The sequence below is a fragment of the Lagopus muta genome, chromosome Z (assembly GCF_023343835.1).
Source record: "Lagopus muta isolate bLagMut1 chromosome Z, bLagMut1 primary, whole genome shotgun sequence".
NCBI lineage: Eukaryota > Metazoa > Chordata > Aves > Galliformes > Phasianidae > Lagopus > Lagopus muta.
The window spans coordinates 52,111,311-52,136,876 of NC_064472.1; the positions used below are offsets into that span (position 1 = coordinate 52,111,311).

The 25,566-nt window shown below is 39.2% G+C and overlaps 1 protein-coding gene across 1 annotated transcript in view; it reads left to right on the forward strand.

The window, feature by feature from the left end:
- Nucleotides 1–25,566, forward strand: part of AUH (AU RNA binding methylglutaconyl-CoA hydratase) — a 118,294-nt gene that overhangs the window by 56,131 nt on the left and 36,597 nt on the right. The window contains exons 6-7 of the mRNA XM_048932527.1: nucleotides 4,294–4,386; nucleotides 4,863–4,919. Of these exons, the coding sequence (XP_048788484.1) occupies nucleotides 4,294–4,386; nucleotides 4,863–4,919 (150 nt within the window). The remainder of the gene's footprint in view (nucleotides 1–4,293; nucleotides 4,387–4,862; nucleotides 4,920–25,566) is intronic.

The following is a 25,566-nucleotide window of genomic DNA, read 5'->3' on the forward strand; positions in this document are numbered from 1 at the left end:
TGATTGTGTTGACTTCAGCATTGAGCTTGGTTTTAATAGCAAACTTGCTGAGAATACACTTGATCCCACTGTTAATCTCACTGATAATGTTGTTGAAGACCACTGGTCCCAAGATGGACCCCTAGGTAATACCATTCCTCAATGGTCTCCATGTGGACATACAGCATTGACCACAGCCTGGCACCATCAAAGAATTCATTATCCATTGAATAGTGCAGTCTTCAAATCTGTATCTTTCCAATTTTGAGATAGGAATGTGATGTGGGACAACATCAAAAGCTTTGCAGAGAAAGAGATTGTTCAGTAGTTAATGAGAAAGTATCAAATGCAATATTATTTCTTTTCAGAGGTTACCTTTTATGACTGTAGTTTTGTACAGAGTTTTTAATGAATTATTTAGAGGACTCTGTAGTTACATAAGATCACTAGAATGCAGACAACTTGCATTTTCCTTTGAGAATGTTAGTGTCTGCAACATCTGAATTGTGTGTGTGAACTTCGTGACACACACTTGAGAAACTCTTTCTTGGTTGAATTTTCTGGATCTAACTTTAGTATTTTATGCTGGTCTTTCATTCATCATAAAATCATCTCCAAACAGAAAGTAAATTCTGTTCAGACAGTCCCCAAAAGTAATGCCGCTTATTTTATTATGCTGATCCATAATATCAGAGATGAGTATTGATGGTATGGCAGTGGAAGTTGAACCATCTTGCCGATATTCCATTACGTATTGTTGCCACGTGACAGATGGCAGCAGAGGGGCAATCTGCCAAGCGGTAACTAATACGGAAGTGTGTTTGATGCAGTGAGTGTCACTGAATTTCTTCACATGAAGACAAAGGTTCTCATTGAAATTTATCAACACTTTATGAATGTTTATTGTGACCAGACAGTGGATATGAGCACAGTGGATGGTGTCTTTCGCTGGTGACAGCGATATAAAATACAAACCAAGTTCTGCTGCAGGTAGCCTGCTTTCCAGGGGGACTGGACTCAGTGATCTCTAGAGGTTCCTTTCAGCCCCTGCAATTCTGTGTTTGTGTTATTCTGGATTCTTCAGGGAACAGCTTGGCAGGGTGACATAGGATAAAGTCCTCAAGGGAAAAGAGACCCAAGAAAACCAGACAGTACAGACCATGTCCTCTAAGCTCAGAAATAGTGCATTCTGAGAAAAAGGAAGGCAGACAAGAATGTCAGGAGGCCTCTGTGAATCAACAAGGAGCTTCCAGACTTACTTAAGCTCAGAAATGAAGTTCTATAGGGAGTGGAAGCAAGAACGGGTTATCTGGGAGGACAGCAAAGTAGTTGTCCGAGAGGCCTGGGATCAGGTTAGGAAAGCTAAAACCTGGACAGAATTAAATCTAGCAAGGACATAAAGGGGAACAAGAAAAAATTGTACAGGTATATCAGTGATAAAAGGAAGGCCAGGGAAGATGTGGGTCCTCTCTGGAAGGAAACTGGAGACCTGGAGATCACAGGGATAAGGAGAAAACCAAGGTGTTCAGTGACTTCCTTGCTTCAGTCTTCTCCAGCAAGGACTGTAGCCACACTGCTCTTGTTTTCTAGAGAAAGCAAAGGTAAGAACTTGGAGAAGGAAGATCTGCCTGCTGCAAGTGAAGGTTGAGTCTGAGACCATCTAAAGAACCTGGAGGTGCACAAGTCCCTGGGACCCAATGATGGAACAGGCAGATGAAGTCACCAAGCTGCTGTTCATCATACTTAAGAGTCGTGGCAGTCTGGTGAAGTTCCCACTGATGGGAAAAGGAGAAGCATAACCCCCATTTTCAAAAAGGGGGAAAAAGAACATCCAGGGAGCTACAGGGCAGTCGGTCTCATCTCTGTGCCTGGCAAGATTACAGAGCAGATCCTCCTGAAGACCCTATGTGGAAAGTAAAGATGAGGTAGTTGGTGTTAACCAACGTGGCTTCAGCAAGGGCAAGTCATGCTTGTCAAACCTGGTGACCTTTTATGATGGAGTTACAGTGTCAGTGAATAAGAGAAGAGCAACTGATGTCATGTACCTGGGCTTGTGCCAAGCATTTGACACTGTCCCACATGACATCCTGGTCACCACAGTGGAGAAAAATGGATGTGATGGATGGACCTCTTGCTGGATAAGGAACTGGCAGGATGGCCGCACTCGGAGATTTGTGGTCAGCGGTTCATAGTCCAAGAACAGACTGGTGATGAGTGGTTCCTCAGGGGTCACTGCTCAGACCAGTGTTATTTAACATCTTTGTAGATGACATGGACAGTGGGATGCAAAAACTCAGCGAGTTTGCAGATGACACCAAGCTGAGTGGTGCAGTTAACATGCTAGAGGAACAGATGCCATCCAGAGGGACCTGGATGTTTGACACTTTGACTGATGAGTCCACGGCAACCTCATGAAGTTCAACAAGACAATTGCAAGGTCCTGCATTTGCATCAAGACAATCCCAAGTACAGATACGGGTTGGGTGGAGAATGGCTTGAGAGAAGCTCTGAGGAGAAGGCTATTGGTTGATGAAAGATTCAGCATGAACCAGCAGTGTGCGCTTGCAGATGGAGTGTGGGCTGTGTCAAGAGAAGTGTGAACAGCAGGTCAAGGAGCTGATTCTGCCCCTCTGCTCTTGTGGTTCTTAATACTATCTCCATCCATGTCATCATCACAAGCATCTCCTTTCCCATCACCATCTGTGTCCCTCTGGTCATTATTCAGAACACTGCAGCGTTGTCACAGGCATCTCCAGAGATATCTTCATCACTATTTCTCTGGTTAACACTGGGGGTCAAGACACAGTTATCCTGCTCATTGGGAATGCCATCTCCATCTGCATCTTCATCGCAGGCATCTCCAATCCCAGTAGTGGAGTACTGCATCCAGCTGTGTTGGGTCCCAGAACAAGAAAGACATTGAGCGGTTTAAGTGGGTCTAGAGAATGGCCACAAAGATGATCAGAGGGCTTGTCAATGATTTATGGGCTGATTTGGCCCCATTCTGTGACCAATGGAGCGGAGGAAAAAGGAGATCCATACCTCCAGAAAGGGGGATAAGGGAAAAAGGGTGGCAGCAACAATCTGATGAGAATCAAACTGATTTACTAAATAGGATATTGAAATGCAAGACAACACTCTATAGTACAATATAATACAATATAATTAGAATTGGAGCTAATAAATCAAATATAATGAGAGAAGGAGTATCCGAAAGCTGAAAGCCTTACTCTGATGCTGAGGCAAGACATACTATCGGGTGGAGCAGCAGGGGGGAGAGCCTGGTCTTGTGACCTTGCCGGGGGCTTTACCTCCCCTCTGGCTTATTATTTGGTGTTCTTCATATTACACGCTACAGTAGTTCATTGGAATCCTTGTGAGTACTGTTTTCTCTTAAACTGCTGCTTAATGCTGCTTATTTATTCTTGTATCCTTTTTAGTAATTTAGTATTCTTAAAATTTGAGTGCTAACAATTTAGTGAAGTCCACTGGGTTATTCAGTTTTTGTTATGAGGTAATTATTCACCCTTTTCTACCCCCTTTCTCTGAGCAGCATAGTGGAATGGGGAGTGGGAGCTGCAGTCAGTCCATAATGCTTTGTCTCTGCCACTCCTCCATGGTCACTATCTGTCCCTTCTCCACGTGCGACCCCCCCCATTGGATACTGTTCTTCCCAAACTGATCCTTCCTGGGCTTCCCACAGGCTGTAGCTCTCCTAGCACTGCTCCAATACAGCTTCGTACTGTGGAGCCCACCCTTCAGGCACTGTTCCACACGGGTCCCCATAGGCAGCATCTCACCCAGTCTTCCTGCCCCACCGCAGGAGGCTCCCCACGGGCTGCAGCTCCCGTCCCGAATACTCCTACAGGAGTGCCCATTGGCTGTGTGCCCTCCAGGCCTCATCCCCTGCTGCTCCGTGGGCTCCTCCATGGCTGCATGGGGAGATCTACTCCATATGGTACCCACAGGCTGCAGGGAACTTCTGCTCTTTGCCTGGAGCTCCTTTTGCCTTTCTCCTGCACTGACCTGGGTGCCTCCAGGACCACTTGTCTTCCATTTCTCATCCTTCTCTCCAAGCTGCTGTTGTGTAGCAGTTCTCTCTCTCCTATATCTGCTCTCCCAGAATGCACCCATTGTTGCCCATGGCTCAGCTCTGGCAGCAGTTCCTTGTTTTATTTTATGAACTGTTTTGTTGGTTTTTTTTTCCCCTGTGGTATGACTGTAATTTTTTCCTGTAATGTGAAGAAAATGTAGTGGTATTTCAGAGATGTTCTTTATGAGACTGATGGTAAGTGGTACTTTGTTTTTCCCCAGCTAATCTTCCAGTACCAACCATTGCTGCAATCGATGGAACTGCGTTGGGTGGTGGCCTGGAACTTGCTTTAGCCTGTGACATAAGAGTGGCAGGTAAATTTGAAACTGTTAATTAAATGAAAGATTATTAGTATTGCAGAAGGCTTAACTACCCTTTGCCTGGACAATAGTCTATAAAAATGACTTTGTTTTCCAACATTGTTTATGAACAATTACTTAAAAGAGATTTAGCAGAAACTTGGCTGAAATACTTGCTAGGAATTAATTTCATAACTCTGAGCACTGATAGAGTATTTTTTACTGCATTTTATTTTATTATTTTTTGCTTTAATAACATACTTCTAATGTGAAAATTATTACTGTACAGAACTTGCCTTGCTGGGATATTTAATAAAGGCAGATCAATTAAATCTATTAGAAGATTTTTCATAAGACAGTGCTTATGTTTTGATTTGTTGTTCTTTATTAAGGAAATGTAACAAATTAACATTCTTGCAGGACATTATTACATATTTTGCAAATTGTTTTTCTGTAGACTGTAGCAACAACTCAGACTTTTATTTTTTTAGCCTCTTCTGCTAAGATGGGCCTGGTTGAAACGAAGTTGGCAATCATTCCAGGTGCAGGTATGAAATTTTAGCTGTTGTTACCGTGTAGAATTAATCAACATATGCTCTTGGTACTTGATTTCCGTCTGTAAACTTCAGCTTATTTTCATGTCTCCATTAGGGATGGTTGGCCTGTTTTTTAACTGACTGCCCATATTGGTTTCTAAAAGTTAATTAAGAAATGTTGTACTCATTGCAAGGGATTAGCATTTTTATTTTCAAAGTTATATTAAATAACTAATTATTAAGTGATTCTGTAAGTGAAATTTGATGTCTTGATCTGAAAGCTGAGCAATTTTGTTGAAGGTCAGACTAGGAAAAAAGGTACCATTAACTGTCAGTGTACAAAAGTGGTAATTTAATTAATGATCCACTTTTATGTGCTGTCTGATACTTCAGATTGCATGTTCTGTTTTCATGTTGCTTGTGGACTGAGTATAAGGAATTTAAAAACAGAAAAGATAAAGGAAAAAGATATTTTATCTTGCCAAAAAATTGTTGCTGGGCTGTTTTTTTTTGTTTTTTTTTTTAATGTTTTTAATGTGGAAGGCCAGTTCACTGGCTTTTTCTGGATTCATGATGAATTAAATTTAATAAAGTTACAGAATAACTAATATTTGCTTAGGGCTTTATGTTATGAAATCTTGTGTTTGGATTTTTTTAAAAATTCCATGGTTAAATAATTTTCATTTAAATTAATATATCTGCCTTTCTGGGGAAAGGGTAGTACCTTGAAAACAAATGTATCCTCCTGACCCCCACCTGGCCTTGGCCATCGTTTTTTGCAGTTTTGGGAAACCTTCTTTATACCTGTTTGTTTCCTAATGGGTGGTAAGTATTTTGGAAGCACATATTTAAGTATTTAATTCTAAGGACTAGTGCTGGAGTTCAGGTACAGAGGAGAGTTAAAAATACCTTGATCATAGCATTGATATGAACTTGTGTAAGAAACAGTCTTATCCTATTACCCATATACAGTGATTGTACAGTTTCATTTCAAATGCTTTTTTTAATTGCTATTGTTGAGTTGTGATTTCAGTCGATACTTTCTCCCTGTCTCTTCTTTACCTCTGAAGTCAGAGCTACAATTTGCTTAACAATAATGGAATTGGTGACCGTACTCTTTTTAGCAGACAATAAAGATGAATTATGTAGTTGATTTTAAGGATATATTTTCTTCTGGTGTTGTTGTCATGAGATATTGTTCCTTTGCAATTATGTCCAGGTGAAGAAAAAGACAGAAAATGCAGTTGTTTCTTTGCATTTTTTTTTAGTTGATTGGTCCTTCATTCCACCCTTTCCCAAGCAATTGTGCAGGACAGTATTGAGGGCATACTGTCCAGGAAATTCAGGTCAAGCTGTTCCGATCGTCTCAATATTCAACTTACTAAGCTTGTCTCGTTTCCATACTTCGTGTTATTTATAGATGTTTCAAATTTGTAATGCTTTCAGCTTAAAATGCTAAGCAACTGACTCATCGTGAGTTCTGCTGAAGGATTCATTCAGAACGTTTTACTGCTACCCAGACAGTGGTTTGAAAATTCTTTTGTTTTACGCATCCTAATCATGCTCTGAAGATATGTCTTCACCTCCTTGAAAATACAGTGTATTTTATCATTTTATCATTTTACCATTCCTGCTAAAATTGTGAAATTTTAGGGTATGTTCAGTGATTAATTTTTCCTTGCTCCTTTCAGCCTAACAGGCTATTTTCGATGACTGTATTTCGTCTTAGCAGAACTTTTCTTGATCAGCCTGTACTTGCACCACCCTTAATAACCACTGAGAATGTTTTAGTCCTTTTCAGCTTCTGTCTTCAAACTATTAATTCGTCATGCCTTATGTCTTTAGAAAGTAAAGAATGAGTGGAGGAAATTTGTGTATGTAATTTAGAGAAAGAAATCAGATAGGACCACTTCAATCTTAGACTTCATGGGTAAGTTGAACATTTTCTTACAGTGCTTACTTCTAGCTGCCCTGAGGGAAAGGAGGACAGGGCAGTGGAGCTGAAAAGAGAAATTTAGCCACTAAGACATGTCAGTAACTTTCTGCTACCATCTAGTACATCTGAAACTCAGCAGCAAACTGTGTTGCTTCTTTTTCTGACAAACTACTTCTATTTTATTCTACTCCATTACCTGTCATGAGTATGCAATAAATGAAAAGATTTTAAATCAGGTGATAGTTAACATGATTGTGGTCGTATGAAAGTTTTCTCTATGTTGTTTTCTTTTTAATAAGTTACATACTAAAAGATGTAGTAAAAACGTGTTACTAGAATTTAGCAGTCATGTATTAAAATATCACAGATAAGTAGTGACATTTTGGAACTTGTGTACTGTGTTGCATTCCATCTGTTTTAAAATGGGAACCTGAAAAGACCCAGTCCAGCACTGTCTAGCAAGCAACTAATTTTAATAGAGATTTCCCAAATATGACGAATTTTGCTTCTGAATATGCACTGATGTTCTGCACCACTGTAAAGTTTAAACAGCAATTAATTGAATCCTGGTTAATATACAGTGATGAATTGTTGCTTCTAAGCCTGCTAACAAAGGAGGCATTCATAGAGCATACCTTGTCTGTGCTAGCAACTCAAGTCTCACAAAAGTGCAATTCATGATGGACAGCAGAGCAAGAGTGAGTATGTCAACAGTACCTTCTTTTATGCTTTAGTTTTGTGTACAGACAGCTGCACAGAATATGATGGAGAAAGATTCAATCTCTTTCCTTTAGAAATTTAAATCCAGCTCTCTCTACACCATGAAAAAAGCCTTATCTGCCTTATGCGAGCTGGGGGAGATAGAAAATCTTAACATTTTTCGTACCTACTTCCCTCAATCTCGTAAGGAAATTGAGACTCAGTGAACTAGAGGAAGTGCACAGAAAGTGATGTGATAACTCAGTGCTTTTGCTTATTTTTAGGGCCACTAAGATGATCGCAGGGCTGGAGTACCTCTCCTGTGAGGAAAAATGGAGGGAACTGGGATTGTTTAGCTTGGAGAAGAGAAGGCTCCGGGGAGACCTCATTACAGCTTCTAGTACTTGAAGGGAGTGTATAAACAGGAAGGCAAACAGCTGTTTACAAAGGTGGACAGTGATAGGACAGGGGAGAATGGTTTAAACTGAGACATGGGAGGACTAGGTTACAAATTAGGAGGAAGTTTTTCACACAGGGGGTGGTGACACACTGGAACAAGTTGCCTGAGGAGGTTGTGGATGCCCCATCCCTGGAGGCATTCAAGGCCAGGCTGGATCTGAGCAGCCTGGTCTGGTGGTTGGCAACTCTGCAGGGATAGCAGGGGGGTTGAAACTTGGTGATCATTGTGGTCCTTTTCAACCCAGGCCATTCTATGATTCTATGATTTTTCTTTGTAACACTGTAGTTCTGTGCAGAACTCAGCACAAAAATTGTATGCTTTCTCTTTCTGTTGTTACTTCCTATAATTAAGTAAAAGGGGAGCAGAACTCTTTCAGTAACTGAATGTAGTTTCTGATGTCTTTCTGTGTGAAAAGTGTTTCATGGTGGGAAGTTTCTCCTTAGTTAAAAAATTGGAACATTTCTCTCTATCGTCCTTTGTTTTAAAACTATCTTCATCCATAACTTATTTTAGTTTTTTTTACCTCTAGTCTTCAATGATGGGTCTACAACACATACATTATGCCTTTCTGAAAAATCTGCTTTTATTTGTTAATATCTTATTTGAATACCACTTAGTAACAGTTAAGAGGAGGTACAAATGTTTGTAAACAGCATACTTAAATTTTCTTAATGTGTTAATAGAAAGAGATAGGATTGGTGAGGATGAGAGAGATGCTCTGTGTCAGTAGAAACTGGGAAAGACAGGTACGTATACACAAAAATAATTTGGATTTGTTTCATGCATGCAATTGTTTTCATATAAATTTTATTTATAAATACGAGGCATTGATATACACTGACACTTAGGCTTCCACAAAAAAAGACAACATAAAATTGAAATTAATACATTCATGTCAGCAGATAAGACCCAGCTACATTAAAAATGTAGCTAATTATTTTGCTGCATACTTACAGCTTTTCACTTCTCTTTTCTATTTTGTTTACGAAGCCATTTTAAGTAGCAAGGCTCCGTTCAAATCATCAAAGCAAATTTTACTTTTATCCTACCCTTGTACCAAAAAGAACTGTGGAATCATAGAATACGGCAAGGGAGAAGGAATCCATAAGGATCAGTGAGTCTAACTCCCGGCTTTACACAGGGCCACCCAAAAATCACACCATATGACTGAGAGCATTGTCCAGACGCTTCCTGAGCTGCAGCAGCTGGGAGCCATGGCCACTGTCCTGGGAAGCCTGACCCATGCCCACCGCCTTCTCCTTACATCCAGCCTGACCATCCCCTGTTACAGCTCCGTGCCATTCCCTCTGGACCTTCCCCTTTATTTGCTTATCATTCGTCCCGACCCAGTGGCTCTCAGCTGTGTCATTTCCAACTAGCTGCTCTCTTCAGTGCAGCTCCTCCTTCACAGCACTACCCCTTTGCATCTCCTGCCTCGCCTGTCTCTGGTTCCTCATGCTGTGTGCTTTGGTGTCAAAGCATTTCAGATGTGCTTCATAGCATGTTGAACTGCTTTTTTCTTTAATATATGCTGCATAGGAGAGCTTTAGCGGAAGCATTTATATGTTCTCCTTCTCTCTCCGCTTCAGAAACAGTATTGCTTTGACTGTTTTTCTAGACTTTAAAATGTGTTTGGGGAAGTTACGATACTTATGAATTTTAAAAGTGAGAGGGGAACACACAAGAAATCAGTTTTCTTTGCACTGGAAGAAAACAAGAGTGAGAATGAAAACTGAGTTTAGGTAATCATTATATGTTTTCTGTATTTCTTAAATTGTTCATCATTCACTATTAAAAACAATGTGAAAGCTTCTGTTACAGGATTTATTTTAATATTGAAAAAAAAAAAACCTCTTTTGGATGAGAAGGGTGTCAAGGGAATTTCCAGATGCAAAAAACTCCTACAGAATGCGATATTGCTAAGAACAGAAGTTGTATAATTCAACCAAGTGTAAAGGTTAAATAAAATGTGAGTCATTTCAACTTGAAATCTAATGCATCTTATGATGTATTGCCAGTATATTTTTAAAATTTGTATACTTTCAGCAATAATAGCAATAATTGCATATAGCAAGTATTGAAAAGTTGAAGTGGTAGTGGTAGGACTTCTGAACATTAATTGCAATTTTTCTGCAGGTAGGTGCTGCATGATAATGCATTATGAGAGAGTTATCTTGAAAGAAAAATCTTCGTGTTGTCTTATAACTTTATACCTGAGTAATCTTGTACTTTTCCATCCCATCTTTACTCTGATATCTTTATGCTGATCCTTAGTAGAGCAGTTCTTGCCATCTTTACTTTTTTCATGACCTCTATGTAGTTCTTGCAAATACAATTTTTTTTTATTACATGAAGTCATCCTTTGAGATCTCCTACCTTTTTAAATTTTAACTGCATCTAGGAGGACTGATTACAGAAAAATATCTGAAAGAATTAGTTTTGAGTTTGTTTCTACTTCTTTTCAGCTAGCTCATAAACCCTGTTGTGATTTGTCTTACTTTGCCTGTTTCCCTATTCCAATCTTATGTCATATGTTTAATACTGTAAATTTCCCAAATGAAATACTGGTAGCAGACAGTTTAAAATAAGCTTCTGACTGAATGTACATCTTTAGCATCTCATCAGCATTGTCCTTAAAATTACAGTTATTGAGAAATGACAAGAAGATTAACTTTTTACTTTTTTCCTGCTATAATTAAGGCAGACTCTGAGTTTTTTTTTGCTGAGATCTATCAGTGCTTGCTTTACATATGCAATCCAATTATGATTTGATATGGCAAAAAAGTTAAAATTAGTTACTCTGAGAACATTTATCTACATTTTCTTCAATCATCTGAAGTCTAGATAGCTTTATTTGCATTTTCATATTTTGTAATGTTTATTCTGTGCATCACGTTAAATAAATAGCCTCAAGTAAAAAATTCCTAATAGCGTACAGAAAACAGATGTTTGTATATCCACTTTTTTCTCAAAGTAATTATGCACAATAAATAGAATGTTACTAGAGAGAAGTAAATCAGTCCTACTTCTGTAAGCTAGGGAGAACTGTGGTTCTTATGTTTCCTTCTTCTTAAATAAAAGTAAGCTGATTTTCATCAAATGACTGATTTTTTCCTCATTTTATGATCCCTTTTAATGCTGGTGTTAAGACAGAATTTTGAAATGTCATGCAGTACTAGCACTGCAAAACCTTTGTACATAAAACTAATGTCTTTCAAATTTTATTTACAATATGTCTACATAAACAGGGTAATTTGTAAGCAGTGGTAATCTTCTGCAGATGATGGTAGGAGAATATCTAATCACCGAAGCTGGTCCCCGTTTTAACATGAGACATAGAGCTTTTTTACTGTGGTACAGAGAATACTGTATGCTTTTTCCTTTGTATGCTGGCCTTAGAACTCTTTCCAAAATTGTATTAGAAACAACCAATTTTTCCTACAGTAAAAGGAGTTAACCGAGGCTGTCTGTGTCCCCAGTGACTGCAACTCTATAGAATATGTTTTAGATATCAAGTTTGGTTTCAGAGACAGGCCACTTGTGACTTCTGTTGTTTCTGCTAGCAAAGATTGTAGAACATTTATTCCTGGCCTAAATTTGGAGATATCTCATTTACAAACCAGAACTGTCAGATTTTTGAGAAGTTTCACTAGCACGAGGAGCAACGCTACATCCTCCACGTACTGCATCTAAAGTTAGTCCTTTATGCTGCAGGAGAAGGAGGAAATAAAACAAGAACAAGAAAAATAGAAAGAAGCCCCAGAAGCAAGGTTGAACCTTAGAGGAAGTACAAGAGGAGAGAAGGAGAATTTTCTTGGCTTTGGAAAGCACAGCATAGAAGGCCTGATGTTACCATGATTTATATATGGAGAAATCAAATACTAGCAGCAAAAAATGATGTAGTCTTGTTTTAACTTTTTAACTTTTTCATGTTTTGTGAGTATAAAAACATTGATTTTATATCAAGATTGAATTTTGTTTTATTGAAATCAAGATTAAAATTTCGTTTGTACAACCTGAGTAATGCTATCAACTGTTATTCTCATAGATGTATTAGATCATGTCCTCTCAACTGCTTAAAAATTGCATTATGAGACTGGTGGATTGCTTATTTTGAATGGTAGCAAGAAATCTGAATAAATGTAACAGAGGACTTAATTTCTTCAATCCTCAAATCGTTTAGAGTTAGGCCTCACTCAAGTTCTCTTTCAGAGAACGTGAATGGAGAACTATCATGGGTTGTACCCATCATATCTGTGTGTCACATTGTATCACATTCATATCTTTTTCAGACCATTTCTGCGTCTGTGAAGCTTTGAAAAGAAAGCAAAATTGAACTTTACGTTTGCAGTTTGACTTTATGCCCATATGTAGAATAGTGTGACACTGAATGGAAACCACAGTTTAGGAATACTGTAACTATATCAACGGAATTTACAGTAGGTGCAAAGTGAAGTGTATTCACATGAGGTACTCTAGTGAAAATGAGTTGGAGAGAATTAGGTAAATAGAAAAAAGAATGGTTTAAACTGCTGCCAGGTAAATAACTATATTTTTCTAAAGCCAGTTAAAATTTAAAATTATACGTATGCGTTGCCTGTCAGCTAATCAAGTAGATGAGTTTTATATTCATGCATAAGAATCCAACGGAATTTGTGAAGTCATGCAGGAAGATCTGGGAAGGCAAAAAGTACTTTGTTCAAACCACTCATTTTTCTCTGTAAAAAGACTACCCTGTTCAGCCCCTAAACGTGTCCTGAAAACAGCACCTAATGTCTACCTTGAGATTTCTTGTGTACTCAAAATTATAAAATCATTATAGAATGTGCACATACACAGCCTTAAGCCATTTTCTTTCAACTTCTCATTTTCAACCTGATCTGCGAACTGAAGAAAATTGAATAGTAATATGTTTTTTGGTGAGGGTGGAGCAAGGAGAAAATAAAACATAGCAATATGCAACTGTATAAAGGCTTCTTGTAAAAAAAGTTAGAAGTTTTTTTCGTTTTAAAAATTGACTTTGTACTTTGGAAGTAAATATTAAACAACTTAATCTCAGGATCAACTATCTTCTCTCTTACTATGAATAAGAACTAAAAAATTTCAAGCTTCAAGGTTGTAGAGTCAACTTTTTCTACATGTATGTCTTATTTTATAAGATTCTCCACTATCTGACTGTTTTTTCCACATTCCTCTGTTGAAGATAATCACTGCAACTTCAGTGGATTTTCATATTTTTAAATATTCTGCTTTTCCTCTGTTGTTTCACTTTCATTCTGACATTTTCTCTCCCTATCTCTGTGGTAACACAAGTTGTAAGGTGAAATAACTCCCTTCTGATGATACCAGGAAAGATAGAGAAAACAGTCAGGTAAATGCAGAAAATTATTAAAGTGTCAGTGATGGATGAAAATGCATGAGTGAGTCAGTATGCATCTGGAAGTTATTTTTTTAATTAAATTGAATTCAATTATGAAGAGGATGAAGGGAAAAAAATACAGAATGTAGCAGAAGTGTTTCACTACCGGCTATCAATTTGTGTATATTAAAGAAATACCAGGAAAGTGGAAGCAAAATAATGGAAAGAGTAAAGATGATCATTAGTACCATAATGGCAGTTTTGGAGGTCTTGATTGCTGTGTCACTCCTGTATCTCTGCATTGCTGTACTGGAAAACATAAACTCCTCATATGTCTAATGTTTTTTTTTTTTCCCAATAAGAAACTGGTGATGTAAATATTCCTTGTAGTGTTAAAGAAACCATTAATCTGCATAATCATAGACACAATTCAATACAATGTGATGAAAATGAGCTGAATGACTGTACAATACATAGCTGATCATGGTGCGTATCGCCTGGTAGTTTTCAGCACTCCTTTTGAAGTGATGACCAAGTATCTTTTTCAGTTACAGTAGCAGTGATAAAAGTACATTTATAAGATTTTCATAATTCCCACACATGAGAAAAACAACATTCATACGTAGGAACCAAAGAACTCTTAACCCACTCTTCAACAGAGTTCTGAGTTCATTAGCATCTGTGCAAACCTTCACTCCTTTATTTCTTTTAAATCTGCAGATTTACACAATCTAGTTATGGTACTGCCCTGTTTGGGATGGAGTCTTCAACAATCTCAAATCTGTACTGAGAGATTGTGCAAACAGTACCATGATCAAGCAGAGACAGAAGGTGTATGAGAAAAAGAGAACAGGTGCTAATCAGGAAGTTAGTGACAGAGGAACAAAACAGGTTTGAGTCTAAGAGCTTTAAAACTCTTAATAAATAAGGAAAAGAAATAAGATGCCAAGATTTTCCTATTGGTTCTCTTTAAAAAGGTTTGCTTGTAAGAAAGGAAACATTGTGACTTTTATTCACTTATCTAGTTATTTGTTCTGTTTTTAATTTCTTTTTTTTTTTCCAGGTGCTTCAGTAGCATTTTTGAAATTTATATGTGTGACCTCTCCAAACTTAGTTGCAGTCATTTAAATAATCATTTGGTCAGAATTTTCACTGGCATCAGTTTTTGTCTCAGTAAGGACTATCAGAGCTGCGGTCGGCCTTTAGGATTTGATCTAGTAGTAATGAATCCAGAGGTGGTGAATTGAGAGGGAAAAACAAATCCCCAAATTTTATCAAGATTAAATGAGTAATGTGTTGCTGTCTTTTCTAGACTATTTGAATCTTTATGCAAGTGACCCTTACTGCATATAGTACACAGATAAGAACTGCGGTTTAATCATTGGCATGTGTCAGTATGGAAGTGTATAAGCCTAGTTTTCTGAGTGAAATTAATATGTTGTGTTGCTTATGTCATATTAAAGTCTAGTTTGTGGAAAAATGTTGTGGGATTCTTTGCAGTACAAAAATAGTTTTCTTAAAATATTTTAGTTTACCTTCTGTACTTGGGTGAATGAAAAGCAATTTGCAGAAATGAACTGACTCAGGACAGACCAAAAAAAAAAAAAAAAAAAAAGAAAGAAAAAGAAAAAAGATGATGTATCTTCTTCTGTGTTGTTTTTAAGATTCCTCTCCTCAATATGTCTCCATCTCAATATAGATGTTACTGGGGGCGAATGAGTGGGGCTGTAGAGTACCAGCTGGAGTATATAAATGGGGCCTAGCATAGACGCAGCAGTGCTTGGTAAGTTCCTAAAAATTATATCTACAGCTGTTGAACTCATTCACAGTCAATGTTTTTTGAAGAGAAGCCAAGGAATTTTTAATCAAGGAAGATTACCAGGCAGATTACTGTGTACTGAGTACTTAAAAATAGACTTACTTTTATTAGTAAAACCGCTTCGTTTAAGCCAGAAGTGTTATATTTTTCAGAGAAAATGCAAAAGCTACTTTGATTTAAAACAGAATTAAATTATTATGAATGAGATGTGGAAAGAGATAATGAGATGGAAAGAAGATAATATTTATGCTCTCTAATGGGACTTTTATACAGAAATGCCAGCATGAGTAACCTGAGTGCGTTCTAGCTTTAAATTTTGATGGATCTCATACAGTGGCATTTTGTGGAGATAGAGGGCTTTCTGTGACCTGTTAGATTGGAAAGCATCTTATTTAAAGAAAGTTGTTGATGGAGCATTTTAAACTTTGTGGAGTTGTTTTGGTAATATACTCTCATAGAACTAATTGTTATTCTTTTCCTATACTTTCCTACTGGTTCACTTGTTTTTGGCACACATCCAAGCTGTGAAATTTACTTGATTTTCAAGACCACTATCTAGAAATAGTGATGCAGTGTCAGCAAGGCCGCATTTCATTTCATGAACATAATTTCCAGTGCCCTAGAATTAATTTATTCACTGACCTGTTAATAGCTGCAGTCTATCACTGGTTTATGGAACTGAGGACGTGCCTGGAAATAGTCATGGTCACCCTACCAGGAGATTAGTTACAGGATTTCTTTTTAGAGTAACATTTTTTTGTTGTTGTTGTTTTGATCATATTGAAGAGTCTGACTGCTAATATAAAATAAACCAACTTAATCAAACGGAAAATACTAGTAGCTAGTAAATATTGGACTCAAGTTAACTATTTTGAAGTAGTTGTTTTATACCACATTTTACTTTAATATATCTGAGATACACTCCAGCAGTTGCATTACGTGTACAGAGGACTCTCCCTTTGAATATCCAGCCCAGCACAGGCAGTTGCAGTGCCAAAAGAAGCTGTGAATCATAGAATCACCAAGGTAGGAAAAGACCTCCAAGATCGTCTGTCCAACCATCCACCTACCAATGATATTTCTCCACTAAACCATGTCCCTAAGTACAACTTATGCATGTTTCTCGAACATCTCCGGAGGTAGTGACTCCACCACCTTCCTGGGCAGCCTGTTCCATTGCCTGACCACTATTTCAGAGAAGTACTTCCTAATATCCAACCTGAGTCTCCCCTGGCACAACTTGAGGGCATTCTCTCTAGTCCTATTGCTGTTTACCTGGGAGAATAGGTCGACACCCACCTCATCACAATCTCCTTTAAGGGGGTTATAAAGAGCTGTAAGGTCACCCATGAGTCTCCTCCAGACTAAATAATCCCAGTTCCCTCAGCCATTCCTTGTAAGACTTGTGCTCCAGGCACCTCACCAGCCTCATTACCCTTCTCTGAATGCAGTCCAGACCTCAGTGTCTTTGTTGTCCTGAGGGGCCCAAAACTGAACATAGTACTTGATGTGTGGCATCAGCAGAGCTGAGTGCAGGGGTATGGTAAACTCCCTACTCTTGCTGGTAACGCTGTTTCTTATACAAACCAGGATGCCATTGGACTTCTTGGCTACCCAGGCACACTGCTGGCCCATATTCAGCCAAGCGCCAAACAACAGCCCCAGGTCCATTTCATCTACACAGCCTTCCAGCTAATTAACTCCAAGCCTGTAGGGTTGCCTGGGGTTATGACCAAAGTGCAGGACCTGGCTTATGGTCTTGTTGACTTCATCGCTTTTGCCTTAGCCTAGACATCTAGCATCTCCAGATCCCTCAGAAGGGCCTTCCTCCCCCAGGCAGGTGAACACATTCTCCCAGCTATGTTTCATCTGAAAACATAATGAGGGTACTCTCGTTCTCCTTATATACTGGACAGAACAGGTGCCAATACTGACCCCTGTGAAACACCACTTGTGACCAGTTATCAGCTGAATTTAACTTCATTCGCCACCACACTCTGGGTCCAGCCCTCCAGCCAGTTCTTCAACCAGAAAAGAATAAAGGTACAAAGAATGCACCTGTCCAAGCCACAGGCTGCCAGCTTCCCTAGGAGAATACTGTAGGAAACAGCATGAGAGGCTTTGCTGAAGTATAGGTAGACTATATCAACAGCCTTTTCCTCATCCACCAGGCAGGTGAGTTGATCACAAAAGGAGATCAGGTTGGTCAGATAGGACCTGCCTTTCATGAGCCCTTGCTGGCTTGGCCTGATCCCCTGGTTGTCCTGCACATACTTTGTGGTCTCGTTCTAGATGATCCATGGCACCAAGGTCAGGCTGACAGGCCTGTAGTTCCTTACAACCCTTCTTGTAGATGCAGTCACATTGTCAAATCCTCCTGTAGGACCTCTCTGGTTGATTCAAGAACACTTACAGATGGTAGAAAACAACTTTGCAGTTACTTCAACCAGCTTCCCCAGCATACTCGAGAGGATCCCATCTAGCCACATAGATTTGTGACAGTCCAGATGGAGTAGTACATAACTGTTTCCACATGGTCCCCATCCCAGACTTTCAGGTCAGAAGGTAGATTACCCCAAAGATAACTAATCTGACTGTGAAAGACAGACATGAAGGCATTGAGATCCTCAGCTTCTTCCTTGTCATCGATAGTCATGCTCCCCACCACATCCAGTAAAGGCTGGAGATTCTCCTTACTGTTAATACATTTGTAAAAAAGTTTTTTGTTCTCTTTCACTATAGCAGTCAAGTTGAGTTCAAGCTTGGTTTCTGCCTTTCTAGTTTTTTCCCTGCGTATCCCAACAACTTCTTTGTACTCTCCCTGAGTCACTCATCCCTTAGTCCACAGGTGGTGGACTCTCTTTTCTCCTGGAGTCTTAAGAAAAGTCCGCTTTTATCTGCACTTGTCTTTTTTCCCTTCTTACTGGTGTTTTCATACCAGCCACTTCCGAAGCAGCTTGGAGTCCTTCATATGCTGCCAGTATCTCTTTTTCTCTAATCCCCTCTATCCTCAACTTCAGAACACTAGGGGTGAACCTCAAGTCTCCCCTTGTACTTTCTGCCAGAGACTCCCAGTTGGACCATTCTCCCTGACAGCAGTGTAGACCATGTTTTTACATCTTGTCCTGTTCAGACTGGCCCAGTGGCTACTGCATGAACTATCTCCTGTTTAATTTCTTCAAAGGCTTGTTGTTGCTCAGGGCTCCATCTGAAATCGTTTTTCTTCCACGTCTCTTGATAAAGAGAGATAACAATTAAACTGCAATTTGAAGTATACTTCTCCAGAAGCCCACAACATCTAAGAAAGTATGTATTTCCTTTTTGTTAGTTGGTGCAGACACAGCAGTTATTTTGTTGATCATACGTGTAGGGTTGTGATTATGTCCATCTTGCTGTTCTGTTCCCAAGAGCTGAATCTCCTGCGCAGGTCCCTTGCCTTTGCTTTATGGCAAAACTGGCTTTCAGAAGGATTTGATTTATTTTGTTCACTTTTTCAAAACCTTCCTCTGCTGTGTTCCTCCACATAAGAATGTCATCAACTTATTGCAGGTGTTCAGGACCCTCCCCCTGTTCCAATGGAGTCTGGATCAGCCCATGACAAATGGTTGGGCTGTGTTTCCACCACTGGGGCAGTTCACAGCAGGAGTACCAGACAACCTTCCAAGTGAAAGCAAACTGTGGCCTGCACTCTGCTTCCAAAGATTGAGAAAAAAAGGCACTGGCAATGTCACTTTTGGCATAGCACTTGACTGCCTTTGATTTCACTTCATTTTGAAATATGAGCATGTCTGATATGGCGTTACTCAGCAGTGTTGTATCTTCATTCAGACCACAATAGTCCACTGTTAGCCTCCACTCTCCACTGGACTTTTGCGTGACTATGAGACTATTGAAGGATGAATGAGTCTTGCTAATTACTTCTTGATTCTCTAGTTGGCAAATCAGGTGATGAGGTAAGAACTGGGAAATTTCAGTTAGTGAGATGCTGCCACCAGTGTGCACTGTTGTGGCAGCAATTAGCATGTGCTTAATTTTGTATTTAGCAACTCCACAGCAGATGTGTCTTCTGAGAGACCAGGGAAGATAGAAAGCTTAATGTCCTCCATCTATTAGACAGCTATTCCAAAAACCCATTGGTATCCTTTTGAATCCTTGCAGTATCCTCTCCTGAGATAATCTATACCAAGGCTGCACAGAGCCTCTGGGTCGGTCACAGTAGAGTGCTTTTGCCATGTTTCTGGTTAGGCTCACTTCAATCTCCACCACATATCTTGGGATCCCCTTGTCACTCCAGAAATACATATGTGTTCTGTCCTGTTATAACTTGATGGCATTAGTGTATACTGTGCATCAGTGTCCACTAGAGTGGATATACATTATATATTATACTCCTGTGGTTCTGATGTGCTACACCATTGAATCCACAGCCCATAAACATGATTATCTCTTTCCTTTACCTGGCTGAAGTCAGAGTTCCTCTGACACTGATCACAGTATTTGTTGCTTCTTGTAAATGTGAATTAAAATTCTCTTTATATAAGGATAAGAAGTAAGATCAGCCCATCTAACCTTTCTGGGGAACTGTTGACTGGAAACTGGAGTAGCCATTTCCATGGAGGAACCCTGTTCTGTTGATTATTTTTCCTTGCAACTCACATACTCATGCCTCTAGAGTCAAGGTAGATTTTCCAGCCTATTTCCTCATCCTCTACATGGTCACATGGCATGTGGTGTGTACCCGCTATATCCTCTCTCTTGGGCAGAGGAACACTTACTCCTAATACTTAAATACTGATTTGTGCAGGTGGGTATGTAGATTTGCTCTTTCTGTTCAAACTGCTGAACCAGTTTCTCCATTACTGAGATTCAGGCCCATAGGGAGGAAGAGAGATATTCTTATTGCCAGTGTCTCTCAGCAAATTCATCCACTGTTTGTTCCTCTCCATCTTTGTATGTCATTACTACCAGAGAGTTGGTATAGACAATGGTTTGTACAGCACAGTCTTCTGCCATATGTGTTATGTGCACTTTGACGTCCTCCAGATCTTCAGATAGCTGCTGTTCCAGTTTATCATTAATCACCTCCAGCGTAGCTGATTTCTTACGTGCCAGTGTAACACATGTATCCTTTCCTTTCCTTTAAACCCAACAGGTAAACAGTAAAGGCTTGTGTCCTTTTTTCAACTGATCTATCAATGCCTTCTTTCCTAGAAAGAGATTCCAGCTGTCTGGCTTCGTTGCCTTCTTGTTCCAGGCTCCTGGCCATGTTATCCTAGTTTCAGAGCAGCCAGGTAACAGCGCGCTTGCTGAGAATATGGCTGAAATCCTTTCACCTGTCTCCCAGCTCACCCACGGTTAGAGGTTGGATGGGTTACTGCCTTCTTCATGAGTTCTGACCCTTTCTCATCCAGTTCTTGTGTTGGCCCTACTTGAGAGTAGCCTTCCTTGTCCTTGTCTTACTTCTTCTTACTATCAGAAACTTCTTCCTTCACTGTGAGCTTACTTGTACACCCACCGTTTCTTCTTTCATAAAGAAACAACCAGTACCAACAGAGGCTCATTCTCTGATTCTGCAGCAGAGCCTATGGCGGGAGTTGAATTAGTACTGAGCTCTGCTCAGTAGGCATAAGCCAACCCCAAGCACATTACAGTGATTTGTATCTCTTTGGAATTGCCAGTGTGATGGCATAACTTCAGCAGTTTTTTCAGGTGTGAAGTTCCAAAGCACTTTCCACTGTTCTATGTGCATCCCAATATCATCTCGTACTCCTATTGTTCAAAAGTTTCCAGCCTTGGGGCAGATTTCTGAGTGGTATCATTAAATAGTTGTTTAGTCATAAGCAAAACCTGGAGTACTTTCAGGAGACACAGGAACATGCTGGTTTGAACATCCTGAAGATATCAGAATTTCCAAAACCTATTGTAACTGACCAGGATGAGAAGGGGAAGGAGATGGTAAAAGGGAGGGTAAAAGGGAAGTAGAGAAGAGTATGCCATCTTATCTCCCCCGTGGATTGGCTCCCCCAAGAAGAAAAAGTAAATGGTGTTAATAGCTTTTAGGAGATAGTTCCCAAAGTACAGAGATGACAGCAAAGCTGAGAACAAATTACAGACCAGTCACATGGTGAGCAATTTTATCATATTATAAACTAGTGTTCTACAATACGGCAAAATGGTAATCTTTATCCAGCCTGTGGAGATTGTAAGCAGCAGATCAGGGGGCAGTCTGTAACCAGACTGCAAGTAAGGTTTTATATCATTCTGGAGACAAGCACAGAAACTCTGAAAGTATCAACATTCAGTGACTATTAAACTAATGTACCACTTAGAAAAATTTTGTTTTTACATACTCCAGTCAGATCTGTTGTTATCTCAATCCTTTGTGCCAACTGTTGGGTGCTAGAAGGACTGTTGTGGTTTAATATGGCAGGCAGCTCAGCACCACACAGCTTTTCTTTACTTCCCTGCCAGTGGGATGGGGAAGAGAACTGCAAAATTGTAAAACTTGTGGATTGAGATAAAGGCAGGGAAAATAATGATAAATATACAAATAAGTAATACAAAATGCAATTGCTCACCACTCACCAACCAGTGCCCATACAGTTCCTGAGCAGCGTCTGACTCCCTGGCCAGTTTGGGTCAGCTGTCCCCTCCTAGCAAATTGGGCCTCCTTCATCCCCCTCCCTGGTAGAGCAGCATGAGAAATTGAAATGTCCTTGCCTTAGTGTAAACACTTCTCAGCAATAACTAAAACATTGTTATCTTATCTACATTATTATCATCCTAAATCCAAAACAGCACCATACCAGCTACTAGCAAAATAATTACTGATATCCCAGTCAAAACCAGGATTGCCATTTTCTACTTCTTATGTACCAAAGCCCTTGATTGAAACTCTCTGCTGCAGTTGAGGGAAAAAGGCTCAGTGGTCAGGGGGCAGTTCTCGTTGTGCAGCATCGCAGTTGGCTGTTTCTGGCAGTGTTGCCACTATTTAAACTCTTCTGTTTCTAAAATACAGAAGTGGCAAGTGTAGCTTTATAGAGATCTCTCCTTTCTTCTGCATCCTAGCTCTAAGCTTTTTACCTTACTTCATATCTCAGTGTTTCTTTCCCCATTTACCATTCCTGACGATACTAGCAACATAACAACCTGGTTGTTGCTCCAGTAGCTCTAGTAATTAAATTTTGTCCACAAAAGCTTGTGAATCTGTGAGCTTTGTGTGATATTTGTTCAGTCTGTGGGAATCCTGGCAAATCTTCATGACTTGATTCATTACATTTTTTGATGTTTGCTTTGTTTCCAAGTTCTTTCAAATGATACAGTAAACTAATCTGTTCTCTATTAACTACTTCTGCTGACTGTCCCCCAAAGTCTTTGTAATAAAAAAGAGAATAAAAACAAATTCCTGATGATTCAGTTCATAAAATGTGTTGTAAGAGTAAACCAATACAAGATATGAACAATGCAGAAAAACATTTTAATCTAGTAAATTACATAGAAGCAGAACGTACTTATTTGATTTTGATTCCAAGCAATCCAAGGGAAGCTGATTTGGATCTATCTTCAAGTGTTTCAGACACACAAGTGTTTTTCTGTTAAAACATGTTGAAGTCTTTTTGGTTGCTTTCATTTATAAATTACTAATAAGAAAGTTCCATTAATATTTTATAGTGTTTCTTAGCATAAGAAATTATGCTAAATCTGTTATTAATACATAGTGTGATCATGATTCAAGCAGAGCTTTTGGTCCCATTTTTATATTTCTTTATGAAATAAAAGTATTTTGTAGTATTCAGAAGCTTTCTGAACTTGTGATCATTTTGGGGCATTGAAACTGATATATTTGGAAAAACTCATCTTGAATCCCCGGTTCACCTATATTGTAGAAAGCTTAAACAGAAACATAGAGCACTGCAATCTGTCGAACAATCGTATGACTGTCATTCTTGAAAATGTCTGTGTTCCAGTGGTTCATTTGTTCGTTTTCTTTTGCATTAGTGCAACAGTTTTGCACTTTGCTCAGCCTAACATCTGCTTAGTTGGTTGTTTCGGATTAATTTATACGATATGTTTGCCAAAGGTTTGTACTTGCCAGGAACATAAGTTAAGTGCAGTTTTTCTCTTCTGTCATTATTTGTATTATTATAACTTTTTCCCTATTTTTATTGGGGTGAGCGCTTTGGAAAACATCATTATCAGCTCTGTATTCTTTAGGGGGTCAATGAGTAATAACTTCCTCCCGCAGAACTGAAAACAAGTAAACCTAGTGATGGAAGATAAAAACCTCATAAATTATGTTTAATTTGTGGAATGTATATGGTCTGTGTATATGGAAAGGTCTCTGTATACCATAGACCTCTGCTATTATAACCTTCACTTCCAAAGTTTTCAAGCTTCTCTCAGGTGTCTTCATATCAAATATAGATAAAATTGCAGTGAATTTCATTGTTTAATAAATATGCAGGAAAGAAACATGGTGGAAAAGTGAAAACCTCTGACAGGTTGCTTCATCTACCATATATGAATGATTGAAGAGCTAGGTGGATTTTAGCTGATTCAGGACAAAAAAAAAATGGTGGTAAATTACCTCCCAGTGTAGAGTCTTCCCCACCTTTTTTCCCGCAGTAGAAGTCTCGGTGTAGTAACAAATGTAGTATGTTATCCGCCTAGGGAAGTTCAGTGAAGGATAGCTACTAGTTGAAAAGTTGATTTCTCTGTCTATGTACCTTTTTCTGAAAGAGTCCAAGAATACTATCATATTCACATAGGCAATTGTGAACTTTTGCCTATCTCTGTGTGCACCTGTGAAGTGTTGGGACAATTCTAAAGTCTCTCCAACATCCAGACACTAGATAATCTCCAAAAAAAAAAGAAGTCACATTAGCTCGAGGTATGGGTATTTTTAAGCTTCTCTGACTCAATGCAGAAGTCACCCTTTCTGTTCTGATAATTCCTAGAAGACTGTTCCTGCTAGCATGTGGGGTTCAGTTCCTGAAACATGGGTGACGCATGTTGAGTGTGTGGCTGGGGCTCCTGTTAGTTCTGTGTTCTTTCTGTCAGAAGCAGAATTACAGACACACTGTGATGTCTAAAATGTGTTTTATACATAGGTGAAGTAAGTTGAATCCACTGCACGTCAGTGTTAGGAGGCTTCAAGCTCAGGAGTTTGTAAGTGAAGACTTTTGGTTATAGTACAAGACACAGTGAGCAAAGTGCAAGCTGATATTTTTACATTGTTTAAGATGGAACTGTCTACTTATTTTTACTGTCATTGAGGGTTTTTTGTTTTTTGGGTTTTTTGTTGTTTTTTTTTTTTTTAATTGCAACTTCTTTCTTATACATTTAGAAAGGATAGGCAATTCACAAGCATGCATGTATTTTGTGCATGTAATGGATGTAAAAATTGTAGACAAATAGAGCACATGATTATGTGCTCATTTTTTGGGCAGTACCGACATTTCATACATCTTTCTAGCAAAAAGAAGAAAGCACGGAACTGAAATGTGCAGAAGTAAAATATCCATCAGAATAGGGGTGGCCAGCAGGGGCAGGGAGGTGATTGTCCCCCTCTACTCTGCTCCTATGAGGCCCCATCTGAACTACTGCATCCAATAGCTGTTGGAGAGGGTTCATAGGAGAGCCACAAAGATGATCAGGGGACTGGAGCGCCTCCTCTATGAAGACAGGCTGAGGGAGCTGGGCTTGTTCAGGCTGGAGAAAAGAAGGCTGCGGGGTGACCTCATTGCAGCCTTTCAATACCTAAAGGGAGCCTATAAACAGGAGGGGAATCAACTCTTTGAAAGGGTAGATAACAGCAGGACAAGGGGAAATGGTTTTAAGTTGAGGGAGGGAAGATTTAGGTTGGATGTCAGGGGCAAGTCCTTTACTGGTGGTAGTGAGGTGCTGGAACAGGCTGCCCAGAGAGGTTGTGGATGCCCCGTCCCTGGAGGTGTTTAAGGTCAGGTTGGATGGGGCCCTGGGCAGCCTGGTCTGGATTAAATGTGGAGGTTGTTGGCCCTGCATGTGGCAGAGGGTTGGAGATTCATGATCCTTGAGGTCCCTTCCAACCCTGGGCCGTTCTGTGATTCTGTGATTGCTCTGTTTGTACAGTTTCAATATTATGAAGAAAGTCATACAGAATGAATGAGTGTGCTTCAGAAATACAGTCTGATAAATACAATTTTTATATGCTTAGGCAGTAATTTCCATTGAACTTTGATATATTAAACCTCGCATAAAAGATTTGAGCTATCTTTGAAAATCCTCAATTGTAAAATGAGAATAAATATTACTTTTTTATTCTTAATCTGTGAGTATAAACTATGGTCTTCATAAAACACAAAAGAAAAAGTTGAAATAAAGTTGATTGTGGTCACTATTGAAAAG